Consider the following 13,467-nt stretch of genomic DNA (forward strand, 5'->3'; position numbering starts at 1 on the left):
AAGCCTTTTTTTTATGTTCACACGTCTGAGAAAGTGAGAAAAAGCTGGAGATTGGCACATTGTGTGATTACGTCGATATAAATAAGCGTGTGTGTGTGTGTACCTGTGTGTCTGCATATGTGTTTGTGATAGTGTGTGTTAGTCTAAAGACCGGCTGTGACAGGGCAGGTTTGGCTAACATAGAGGAGGCAGATGGACTATTTAAAATGGAAAGGACTTCACCGGCGGGCCAAGTATTCTGTTGTTCGCCCTCCATGATTAGGCTTGAAAAACCCATCAGCCCATTTGATCCAGACTACCCAGCATTTCACATGTCTCACACACTCACATCAACACTTCAGTGTAGATGGAGTGACGGAACCGAACATTAGCTCATGTTTCGAGACACTTGATATGGTTGTGAGTCAGATTCGTGTGTGTTTGTTTGCATGTGTGATGGTAAAGCTTTCTTTTGTGCAAGATGTTTTCAGATGTGAAACAGGCTGTTAGCATGTTGTGCGAGTGTGTGTGTATGTGTGTTTGAGTGTGTGTAACGCTCTTATAGTGTGTCTGTGATGTCAGCAGATAAAGTAGAGAGGTCATATTTGATCTCCTCTCAAGGACACTGGTCTCTGTCTCTCCTTCTCTCTTACTCTATCTGGCAAAATCAGACATTCATGCTGCCAGTTGTGGTGGCCCTGTATGTGTCCAGGTTGAGCCATCTCTAATCTCCTACAAATGCATTTTTTATCATTTGATGTCCACACATGCATACTCACACAACTACTGGCATATATATGGTATACAGGAACTCTCCATATGGGCATAATTGTTTTATACTTAACTGATCATATTTTCTATTGCCTAATCCCATCCCAAACACAGAAATATATAAGCATTTTTAGTTATACCCATATGTGCCACATCAGTGTTCACTTTAAGTCACGATGGAACAGAAATAGCATCAGATATTTTCTTCCGTATTGTGGCTTCCATCTAATTGTAACAGTTTATTGAAAAAGAAATATGTAGGGTGGGCACTTGGTTCTGGTCATTGATTGTTGATTGGTTGTTGAGATATGTGTGGCTTTCAAAAGTGGTGGCAGATGAACGTGAGTTTGCAGGATCCTTCAGCTGTTACCTTCGTGTACTCATTTCTAAAATATGGTTAAGTAGACACACACACATACACTCAATAGATACCACAAGAGTATTTCTGCTTGTTAAAAGCTCTAATTCTGCACTCAAAATCTCCTGAGACGTTTCTTCTTACAAGTTTGGAAGTTGTAATTACACCATGATGTGAGTTCAATTGATTTTGGTCAGAAATAACAGACTTGGTGGGTAATTTTATATTTCTTTAATTTAATCTACTGACAAACAAACTATTTTAGTGCTGCTGCAACTATATGATGCAAAAGGTGCACATTAGCGGTATAATTGTTGCTTCATTTGCCGCACAGAATGACGGGAAATGTAGTTTTAGCAGACCTGTCACCTCATAAATCGACTTTATGAGTAGCATATTGGCAAGTTTGATCACCAGTCATTATCAAACCTTTACAATTATCTTAGAACAACCTTTCTTGAGCAGCCATTTCCACCAAGTTTTGCTAATGAACAGCATGAACCAGCATAATCTCACCTGCTAAATTCAAGTTTGTAAACTCTAATTGCACTATTGTAGAAGTGGACACAATGGGCAGATGAAGAGTAATGTCATGCTGCTCCAGAGAATGGCAAGGAGAAGTATATTCTGTCAAATTTTATACTTAATCTTAATAACCAGTACATGAAATGCATTAAATCTAAACTGTACCATCAGCAGTTACAACTTATTATGACAAATACAATTGTCTTACATTAACTTCTACCAGATTTTCAACTGACACCAATTCAAAAAGTTCCAGACTCAAAGTAGTTTCTACTTAAATGTGTCACAGTTATAATTGTGATGCAATGTGTGTTTCAAAAAAATTTGTACAAGAAAATGTAAAGAGTGGGAAGTTTCATGAAATACAAATTTAACTGAGTAGTTAATATTCTCAATCACAACTCATAGCCCACAACAATTTTGAAGTTACAGTTAGAATATAATGTGAGCCAGTGTTGTTATTTTTATTACATTATTATTGATATACTATTAAAGGTTTTACTGGCTTTTATATTTTCCTTTTACATTTTATTTCAGCTTTATTTTTATTAACAAAAAAGCTCTTAATAGTTTTTCTTTTCACACAAATTATGATTACGGGTTATGATATTATTGAATGATATTTCTTTTTATGCTTTTTCTTGCACAATTCTGTGTTATGATGACCTCAAAAGACTTTCATAATTGTGCATGATTTGTAAACTAATACATTTTGATGTTTGTGTCAATAAGCAGCTTCATATGTATGGCCTTCCTAATATTGTAAACTTTCTTGGTAGCTCACCTGGTCGAACTTTGCACTTGAAAGGTGGAGCATTTGACTACGAGTCCTGTGAAATGTGAACCACAACACTAAATAAAAGAGCTCAAAGACTTGAAGAAGCAAGATAACATACCATGACTAATTTCACTAATGCCTTTTTATCTCATGTTTGCTTAAGTTACGACTATCGGTTACATGTAGGGTCAGATTCAGTGTAGGGGTGTTGTAATTAACTTTTTACCATCACTCACATTCAAAATAATCTGTTTCTGGTAAAACTGAATGCACTTTAAGCGTCATTTACTGGACATTTAACTTTGAAAGTGTTACAAACGTTCAAGAAGCAATGTAGTATCATTTTGTAGAAATGTCACCACAAGCACCTTTGTTCCCCCGATGAGCCTGGGCTGAAATGATTAAATAAGGGAAATTATTTTGCAAGCTTTAGCTCTGATCTTCCTCAGCGGTGCACAAGATGTGTGCAGACTGAAGGCTCACAATCATGACTTAATTATGACTGATGCCAATTAGCTACCGTCATGATTTTATTAATACACATTCTTCCAGCTTGGAAAGTGAAGGCTTCAAGAAAATCCAGAATTTCTCATCCACTCATCCTTTCTTTCTTTTCAGTGAGTCTCCTACACGCACACATCAACCTTCAGCACACATCCACTGCAGAGGTACATCCTCCATATTCAAACACCACACACGCGCACTTTAGACGCGTGATCAGTCTTTCTCACATCCTCTGCTGCAAAATTGATCACACATAAAAAGCAAATTAAAAGAGTCGCTCACATGTAGATGCGAATCCAAATTAAAAAAGGAAAAATTTAGAAAAATGTGCTAGAATCTCTTTTTCATCAGTGAATAAGAACTCACTTCCATATACTGTATGGTGCTTACATTTTTCAATATACTCAATATATGCATAAACCATGTATAGCTATGCATAGACCATGTAAAGCTAGCTATACATAGTAAAAATGTTAAATATGTAAAATATAAAGAAAAAAAAAGTGCTACATTTTTATATGTGACAGCTTTATTGGAAAAAACATATTCATTTCACTTTTATGAGTTAACAAATGGGTTTACATTAAACTAAAGACATGCATAAACTCATATCACACTTTATTGTTTGCATAGTTACACCTGAATTTATGAATTTATGTGTGGTGGTTTACCAAAAACATCGATTTTTTTTAATCACATGTACATCAATTTATTATGAATTGTATTATTTAATTAAATGATAAAGTTTACATTGGGTAAAATCTCTCTGGTGTTCTCATATACATATATATTAATTTATTGTTTTAAAAAAAAAAAACATTTTTAAGGAGTACAGACTTACATTCTAAAATAAACAGCTAAAGTTACACTAAAGTGGATAAATTGTGGGGGAAAGCTGATAATCGTTGGTGCAAATAAATGCAGAGATGTGTGTTCCATTCAAGATTCACTTTTAAACTATTTTCATTTAGAAAAAGTAAATTTCACAAATAATTACAAAGAAATGGTAAATAACATTAAATTTAACATTAATCTTTGAAGCTGAAAGACAAAACTAGTATTTTCTTGTAAAAAAGTCCATCAGTCAGTCCATTGATTAATCAACCAATATATATATAATTAACAGGACTCAGTGGTAGCTGTGTGAATGTAGGGTGTAAACAGAATTGGAGTGAACTGAATCAGTTGGCTTAGGGCAAAGTTGATGCACAAAATGAAGTGGGAGAAAGGTCATGGTTTGGTAGGGCATGTTCTCATCTCAACAGACTGCTGTGTAAGTTCTGTCTAGGTAAGGTGAGACAGGACAGGGCTCACTTTTTAACAACGTGAGCTGCCTCTGTCACAGCAGGTGGCCCGTCTGGACTTTCCGGAAATGAAGACTAGAACTGTATCACAGAGGCTGACTAAGGTTGATAAGTCCAGTTTTCTTCTCATATGGCAGTTATTAGTGGTGTTTTCTTCTCAAACATTATAAACAACATTATCAAGAATGATCTGATTTTTTTTTAAGGCAACTGAATGTACAAATCGGGAAGAAATAGTGGTGGAGTTATTGAAAATGTATTATACCACAGTTGTAGAACAGGTAAATAAAAATAATGACAAACAGTCTGTGTGAATAGTGCAGACAGCACTGAAAAAAATAAGGTAAGAAAATAAACAAATAAGATACAGTAGATATATATGCAGATGTTAGACTCATTATGTCAGTGCACTGAGAAAATTAATAGTTGGATATGCTGTTACAATTCTACCAGTTAAACAAAGACTGTCAACGCAGTGGCTAGAATCCTCACTACAAGCACATCTCCCCAGTATTTAGGTCTTTACACTGGCTTCCAGTCACATTTGGAAGGGATTTTAAATAGTGTCTGACAGATATGGATTTTTTGATGTCAGATAACTTAGAGAGAAGGGTGGCAGATAAAAAAAAAAAAATTGAAACTTGATAAAAAATGAATCTCTTTAGATGGGATTAAACTGATTTCTTTAGATGGGAACTTCTTGATTCTGTAATCATTTCATAGTGTTTTTCACAAATAAGTAAATTGTTTAAAAATACAAATAAAAAGGAAGAAAACGCTTTAACCACTTTGCAATAGGCACACAGCGTGGACAGGTTGTTGGCACATCAACTGCCTGGAGTTTCTAGCTGTGCTGCTGGACCAGTAGAGGTTTCGCCATTGATTCGAGAAAGCATGTGTTGGTCCGGACAGACAACACCGCAATGGTGGCATACATAATTTTCTCTTTTTGATCAATGTTGCTTGTGCACTTTCCCACTGAGAATGGGTAACAAATTTTTATCTGGATACTTTAGATAGGTCATGGGCCCTGTGTCTCACCTGGTTGCCCATACAGTAACGTTAACCAAAGTTCCCCCGCAATATTGCTTAAAAACTGCCATGTGTATCATCTGCCCTACTTTGTTTTGAAACCCCAGCCCGGCTATGTGCCCAAAGCTCCTAATGCGTCTTTCAGGGACCAAGTGGTGAACCTGATAGCCTTTCTTTCTTATGAGGCAGACTCATCCCCTTTTTCTGCTGTGTCCAATGCATACTTTGCACATTTATCCAGACTGCACAAAAAATTCAGATGGTCAAATCGGCGTCTTTACATGCTTTTGCACTGGGGGAACCTTTTCATAGTTCCTAGAACTATTGGTGGAAGTTCCCTCCTCCGTTTGGAGAAACTAATTTAGCTCCCACTTCAGAGTAGGGTCTAAAACAGTTCAATAAGAACTACCAGGGATGTCGTGTATGCTGATTGGCCAAAAACATATGAAACACTGGCTACCCAGCATTTTTAAAAAGACATGTAAACATTTACTCCACAAACATGGAAAACAGAGATAACAGCATTTACCTGTTACCCGCAGCACTGTGTTCTTTTCTTAACTGCATGTAATCATAGGAGATTAAGATTTTCATGCTCTTTTAATTACTCTATCTCTGTTATCCTGAAACCCACAACAAACATCAAAAAGAGCTCCAAATGCAGCATCCTCCATTTACCTGTTGTTGATGTTTGTAAATGCCGTGAACAAAGACTTCACTATTGGCCACTTCAGAGTTCCTGCTGCTGGTGCAAATGCAACCAGGAAAACGGCAGGAAATTGGTTCTCTTGGAAACACCCTGCTGACTATTTCATAGAATTAAGTTCCTAGAACTATGCGGTGAGAAATCGCCTTTTGTCTGCTTTGATAGACAGCAGAAAGGCAAGGCTGTCTCTGAACAGAGGTTAGCCCATTGACTAGTGGATGCCTTCCTGTTGGGGTACCATGGTTTTGCAAGATTTTATGATTAGCTCAAACATATAGGACTTTTCCGGGGGGCTTTCTGGGACATTCTCTTTGAAAATGAAATTTTAAACCATGTCTATGGAAACTCCTATGTTCATAGGTGCATCCCAACACACAATGCTTTTAATGGCTCTGTGATGCTGACATTGTACCTCCAGCAGCTAAAGCAAGAAAACAGTAATGGCAGATTGCTGTTTCTCACTCAGGGCTGTGTATATGCTAATAGAGCAGAGAGCATCACAAATGGGCGGGACCTTTCCCAACGTCATAGCCGTTAGAAATCTGGAACTGCTAGTGTGGAGAGACTGTTTATGATCTATAGGGATTATAAAACAATGAGTTGGTGGATTTTTACCTTTATAGGCTGGTTGTTTTCACACACTGCGGCCACACAACTGTGTTCAAACACCTTATAAAAGTGATTTTTGCATTCTATGGCACCTTTAATGGTTTTAAAATAGAGTTATTTCTCTTTGTTTTGCTTCATGCTAGTTTCAGCACTTAAATTGAATAAATGTGCATTGTCTTAAAGTATTAAACTAAATCATTCCGCACCTTTTTGGTTATAAATGATTCCTAATGCCATGCTTCTCGTTAAAAAGAGATGTGTTATTACATTTTTAAGCAACGAGACAAGAGGATTTGAGTGACCGATGACTCATTGACGATGAAAGGTTGAAAAATAGCATACACTTAAAATGGAGGTAGGACGCAAGCATCGTGTTACTCTCGATAATGGCAGAGGTGGAGAAGAATTGTTGAATGAAGTCATTATTTTTGTTTTCTTTGCACACAAGTATTCTTGTAGCTTCATTAAATTAAGGTCGAACAACAGATGTCACATGGACAATATTTAACAATGTTCTTAATGGGTTTCTGGGCTTGGACGTGTCAGTTGCATTACTCTCTATGGAGGTTCAAAAAGCTCTCGGATTTCATAAAAAAAAAAAAAAAATCTTGATGTGTTATGAAGATGAGGTCTTAGGGGTTTGGAATGACATGAGGGTGAGTAATTACTAACAGAAATTTCATTTTGAGGTGAACTGTCCCTTTAATGTTCTAATTCCAAATATTTAGACGTTTACCATCATAATTACAGTCTTCAGACAGTGGTGTCCATACCAGAATAGTTTTCAACCACTTCCCATGCAGCTAGGGATCTGACATAACTGAAAAGTGTAACACTCAGCAATTAACACACACACATTCTGAGTCCATAATTAAGAGATCAGTAGCTTGTGTGGTGAGTTTCTGAGGATGCTGCTGTATTGCTGAGTCACGCACTGCCACTCAGTGGCCCAGTACAGAACTGTAGCATCAGCAAGCTGCTTCAGAATCACTAGCACCACCTGCAATTCAGATAACACATTGTGCCTCTTAAGGGCTCATCATTGTCATTCTCTATTTTTCCCCCCAATAAAACAGCTTGTGGAAGAACCAGATGTTTGAGTTCGATAGCAAAAGGAAGTGGCATCGAGCAAATGCACCTGTGTCTTTAAAAAACAAGTGCTCACGATATCTGCTGCTGTTTCGTTTCATTGTCAGATGAAGGATTGTGTGTTGTGTTTGAGGGAACAGTATGTGATACTGATGTTCTGAATATGAACACGAAAAAATTACAGTTATTGAAGCATTGGTGCTAGAGCACACACACTCACAAATAATGAGAGAATTAACCTTTGATTTACGCGGTTTGTTTGTTTTTGACTTTTTATCTTCATGTTCCTCTTATGGGTGATGTGAGTTGCCTAGCAACCGAGCCCTTGGGTCCTGATTGTTGCCATGACAACATGGCAGGGTATCATGTAGAGAATAGAGAGAGGGGGGAGAAGGAATGAGAAAGATAGAAATGAGCAAAAAAAAAAACAAAAAACAAAAGAATGTATGAGTGTATTCGTATGATAATAATTATGTACGTATGAGCAAGCATGGAGAAAGATGGAGATGTATAGCATTAACTAGAAAATGGAGAGGGGAGAATTCATCATATTAGACACAATGAGAGGCAGGAGATGACCTAATCGTAGATGACCAAAAATGTCTGTAAGGGGGTGTACTCGCACGTAGATACTCGTAAGTATGACATATTCATAAGGACTTAAATGCCTGGCATGAGTAACAGGAAATAGCATCAGTTGTATGAATTTTTACTAAAGAAAAGATGAGAATAAGAAATTGGATTTGTTCCTCAACTGCCAGACAGACAGCGGTGAGATTAATTGGAGGATGAATGGACCCTTTTTTTTTTAAGTCTAATGCATTCTCATATTTTCTTCTTTAGAAACACATCTTATTAATTTCACAGTTTCAGAAGAGATCTCAATAATGTCACAACTGTGCTCAGATTTGCCAAGATCTCAATATGATATCAGCGATTTCTCACCAAATACTCCCAAGATCAAGATCTGGGCTGTACTGTCCACTTTCATTTTATAGCACACCCTCTCGTTACTTTACATCAATAACACACTTATATGATTATATTTGTGTTTCTTCTTCTTCTTCTTCTTCTTCTGTTTTAGGAGAAACATATTAAGCTAAAGATTATGGTTATATATTACATATTTCAGTCCTGCCTCTTGTCCTATCATGTCATGTCCTTTCTATTAGTCATGTAATGCTGTGTTTAGAGTGGTGTCTTTTATCCTATCCTATCCTATCCTATCCTATCCTATCCTATCCTATCCTATACCCTGCTTACTGTACTGTCTCCCGTCCTATCCAACAATGGCCTGTTCTGTCCAGCGTGGTATGTATTGCATTCTGTCCAGTTTTCTTATCCCGTCCTGTCCCATCTTATCCCATCCCATCCATCCTCCTGTTCTGTCCTATCTAACAATGACTTGTTCCTTGAGCCTGTTGAGTATTGTATGTTTTCTGTTCTATCCTCTCCTGTCTTTTATCTTGTCCAATCTCATCCTGTCCTGTTTTATCCTATACTGTCCTGCCTTGTTTCCTATCCTGTCCTGTCCTATCAAAACACATCTGTTCTTGTCTAGTATACTGTGTGTTGTATTTTGTCCTGTCCCATCCTGTCCAACCTGTCCGGTCCCACCTGTCCTTTCCTGTCATGTCCTATCCTATCCTATCCTATCCTATCCTATCCTATCCTATCCTATCAAAAATCTTATCTTATCTTATCTTATCTTATCTTATCTTATCTTATCTTATCTTATCTTATCTTATTCTGTCATGTCACATCATGTCCTATTTCCTGTCCTGTCTCCTGTCTGTATCCCATCCCATCCCTTTTCTGATGATGTCATTGGTTCAGTAATGATCAGTGCTGAGCAGTGCTGTATGGGGTCTATTTTCTTCTTTTCAGTTTGGCTGGAGGCAGAATCATAGGCCGCAGGGCTATAGGCTTGGCATAGTGTTTGTTTATTTTGTTGGTTGGTTTTGAATTGTTTACTGTTCCTTTTGTGAGTGTTTAGCACTGTTTATATTCTTGACATTGTTTGCAGAGCCGGTCATTAGTTATCGCTCCCACTGACAAGCCACTCAGCATCATTAGACTGACACAAATATATACACACACACATGAAGAAAAAGGTCGGTTTTCCTTCCATCAATTTGACCAGGAAGGCCATAGCTCAGATAGTACATCAGGTAAAAAATGCTGAAATGAAATGCTTAAATATGATTTAAATTTGTGACCCTGGACCACAAAACCAGTCATAAGTCGCACAGGTATATTTGTCGCAATAGCCAACAATACATTGTATGGATCAAAAATATCCATACAATATTTTCTTTCATGCAAAAATCATTTGGTTATTAAGTAAAGATCATGTTCCATGAAGATATTTTGTAAATTTTCTAGTGTAAATATATCAAAACTTAATTTTTTATTATTAATATGCTAAGGACTTCATATGAACAGCTTTAAAGGCCATTGTCTCAAAATTTTGATTTCTTTTGCATGATCAGATTCCAGATTTCAAATAGTTGTATCTCAGACAAATATTGTCCTGTCCTAACAAACCATACCTCAATGGACAGCTTATTCAGCTTTCAGATGAGGTATAAATCTCAGTTTCGAAAAAATTAACCCTTATGACTAGTTTTGTGGTCCAGGGTCACATATAAAATTAGTTAATGTCTGTATACTGGAAAAAACATTTACATTTAAGTCCTCCTGTCTTACAAATATACACTTTCCACTCATCTTTTGTTGGAGGATCTTCTATTTTCTATGTAATATCAGTCTTACAAGCTTATATTTCATACAAAGATTTGTATGAAATATAAAAGTGCATGTTCCTTCCAATGATGTATGTAATAGTTGCTTCTCTTTCCAGAATGACTATATAATTGGACATGTTCAGGTGAAAAGGTCAGCCACTGATGTGTCACATTGTCTCAACAGAGCTGTTAGTTTAAAGTTACTAGTGTTCTGTGAGTGCTATGTATTATATAACAGTATTGTAGCCATGGGCCTCTCACAAAGCATAAACATAAAAGTACATCTAAACAGAACAAGCAGCAATAATATAACACAATATACAGTAGCAAAACATAAAACAGGACTAAACAGCATATTCCAGAATTATAGCAAAGATCAGAGTGTATGCTATACACCAGACAGAATGAATACTGTATGAGAAAAATAAAACCTCTTAAAAGGGCTCGAGTCAAAACTTATGGGTTAGTTCCAAACCCGTGAGACCTCCGTTTATCTTCGGAACACAGTATAAGATATTTTAGATTTTGTCCGAGAGCTCTCAGTCCCTCCATTAAAACTGTGTGTACGGTATACTGTCCATGTCCAGAAAGGTAAGAAAAACATCATCAAAGTAGTCCATGTGACATCAGAGGGTCAGTTAGAATTTTTTGAAGCATCGAAAAATTAACAAAAATTATGACTTTATTCAGCATTGTCTTTCCTTCTGGGTCTATTGTGAGCACGTTCACTGCATTGTAGTGATATCCGGTTCGCGAACGAATCATTCGATTTAACCGTTTTTTTCTTAGTGAACCGGTTGAACCAGTCCACCAAATCGAACTGAATCGCTTGAAACGGTTCGTGTCTCCAATACGCATTAATCCACAAATTACTTAAGCTGTTAACTTTTTTAACGTGGCTGACACTCCCTCTGAGTTCAAACAAACCAATATCCCGGAGTAATTCATTTACTCAAACAATACACTGACTGAACTGCTGTGAAGAGAGAACTGAAGATGAGCAGTACACTGATCCAAGAACCGTTTTTGTCAGACATGTGTGTTTCGAGAACCGAGGAGCTGATGATACTGCGCATGTGTGATTAAACCGAAGGCTTGAATCAAGGGCAATCATCGCCAATGAAGTCATTACGTCCAGCACAAAATAACTGGTGAACCATTTTTGTTTAATCCGGAAAAGCAGAAAAGAACCAAACTTCCCATCACTACTGCAGTGACTTATTTCAGCAGCGTCACTGCGGAATCGTGAACGCAGATTAACAACAGACCAGTAGAGAAGACATTGCTGAATAAAGTTGAAGTTTTTGTTATTTTTGGACCAAAATGTATTTTCGATGCTTCAACAAATTCTAACTGACCCTCTGATGTCACATGGACTACTTTGATGATGGTTTTATTACATGGACAGGACAGAATACTGTAAATACAGTTTCAATGGAGGGACAGAGAGCACTTGGACTAAATCTAAAATATCTTAAACTGTGTTCCGAAGATGAACAGAGGTCTTACGGGTTTGGAACGACATGAGGGTGTGTCATTAATGACATAATTTTCATTTTTGGATGACCTAACCTTTTAATAAAGTCTTCCTTGCCTGAAATGTCAATCCACCAGCTCAATGTTATGAGGAATCCAAATAATTTTCTGTTTTGTTAAAATGGACATGCTTCTCTTTTATAATTACAACATGACTCAATTGCAGAACATCTTTAAGTTTCATAAAGGAAAAGAAAACCATCTGAAGCATGTGCAGCTGCTTTACTGGGAAAAAAGTAAAATTTAGATGTTATAATACATTCTTCTATTCCATTTTACTATAATATGCAGATATAATTTACAACATGACACTTTTTGTTTGATTGTTTTAGAACACTACAACACTGACCAATGGCAGACTGTTAGAATGTGTGTTTTTTATTTTATTCTTTTGTTCTGCTAGTTGCACAAAAATTACATACTTTTCTTTTAAAGACCCCCCAAAAATAGCATTTATATGTTTATGAATTTCCTAACAGGAGTTTGGGGAAGGATGTAAAACAATATTTTGTCTTCTTTTTTTTAAATAGGATGACAAAAAACTTTTTTGTAAATTTTCAGGGAATCTTACTGAAGTTGAATTCTGTCAACCAATAGGAGGAGTACTAGCATGTGCACTTTACATTTTACAGCTTAATTTAATCAGCTCAATTAGAATATGAGGGTAAAATTATTACTTGAGATACATTTTAAACTACATATTAAATGTAGTTTACATAATATAAATAAAGGAAGCTTCTAAATACATCTATGTTTATTGTGACGTCTTTTTAAAATATGCATCATATTTTCTTAATTTTTGTACTAACAAATAAATAGGTAAATAAATAAATCATACACACAATTCTATTTAAACATAATAGTTTTGTTTAATTAATTCTATGGATTATTCGTTAGACAAGTAAATAATACACCTAAAATAAATGACATGACACGCTAACAGACTAAACGTCACAAAAAGTCCAATGTTTTGATTTCATGGGGTCTTTAAAGAACCAATAAATCAATATCCTTATTGGAATACATTGAACTTTCAATGTAACATTTTAATCATTTAATCAATCAACTCATGTACCTTCTACAGGGTTCTTTGTTGAACCTAAAGTGCTCCATTGAAGAATGTATATTTTTAAGAGTGAGTAAAGCGCATGCATGATAGGGAAATCTTCCAGAAAGCGTAGGTGAGATCGTCTCTCATATCCCTCCTCTCATCTCTCCCACCCTCTCTCCTTTTCTTTCTGTCACAAACCTGTTCAGTGACTCAGAGGTGGAACAGTCTGCCAGGTTCCTTTGTGTTCCTAGACCTACACCAACTATCCCTGCCTCTCCGTCTCTCTCTCTTTATTTCTCTCTTACCCACTTGTCCAGCCACTGTATCTTTCCCTCACTTTTCATCCCTCTTTTCCCCCTCATTGCGGGCATTTTGGTCGGTTGTTTGTGGCTGATGAGGGCTCGTGCTAAGCTTCCTCTGCTCTGCTCATGTGTGGTACGTACATTTTTTCCTTCCAGACGTCTTGCTCTCTGTCTTT

The 13,467-nt window shown here is 36.6% G+C and overlaps 1 protein-coding gene across 2 annotated transcripts in view; it reads left to right on the forward strand.

Annotated features, from left to right (window-relative positions):
- Positions 1 to 13,467, forward strand: part of LOC127957919 (disks large homolog 4) — a 143,106-nt gene that overhangs the window by 14,903 nt on the left and 114,736 nt on the right. Inside the window, exon 1 of one of the 2 annotated variants that reach the window (XM_052556632.1) lies at positions 13,182 to 13,424. The exons of the other annotated variant lie outside the window; for it this stretch is intronic. Within the exon in view, the coding sequence (XP_052412592.1) occupies positions 13,383 to 13,424 (42 nt within the window). The 5' untranslated portion in view covers positions 13,182 to 13,382. Of the gene's footprint in view, positions 1 to 13,181; positions 13,425 to 13,467 lie in introns of those variants that run through there. 2 annotated transcript variants of the gene reach the window in all.

This window comes from Carassius gibelio, chromosome B5, assembly GCF_023724105.1.
Source record: "Carassius gibelio isolate Cgi1373 ecotype wild population from Czech Republic chromosome B5, carGib1.2-hapl.c, whole genome shotgun sequence".
NCBI lineage: Eukaryota > Metazoa > Chordata > Actinopteri > Cypriniformes > Cyprinidae > Carassius > Carassius gibelio.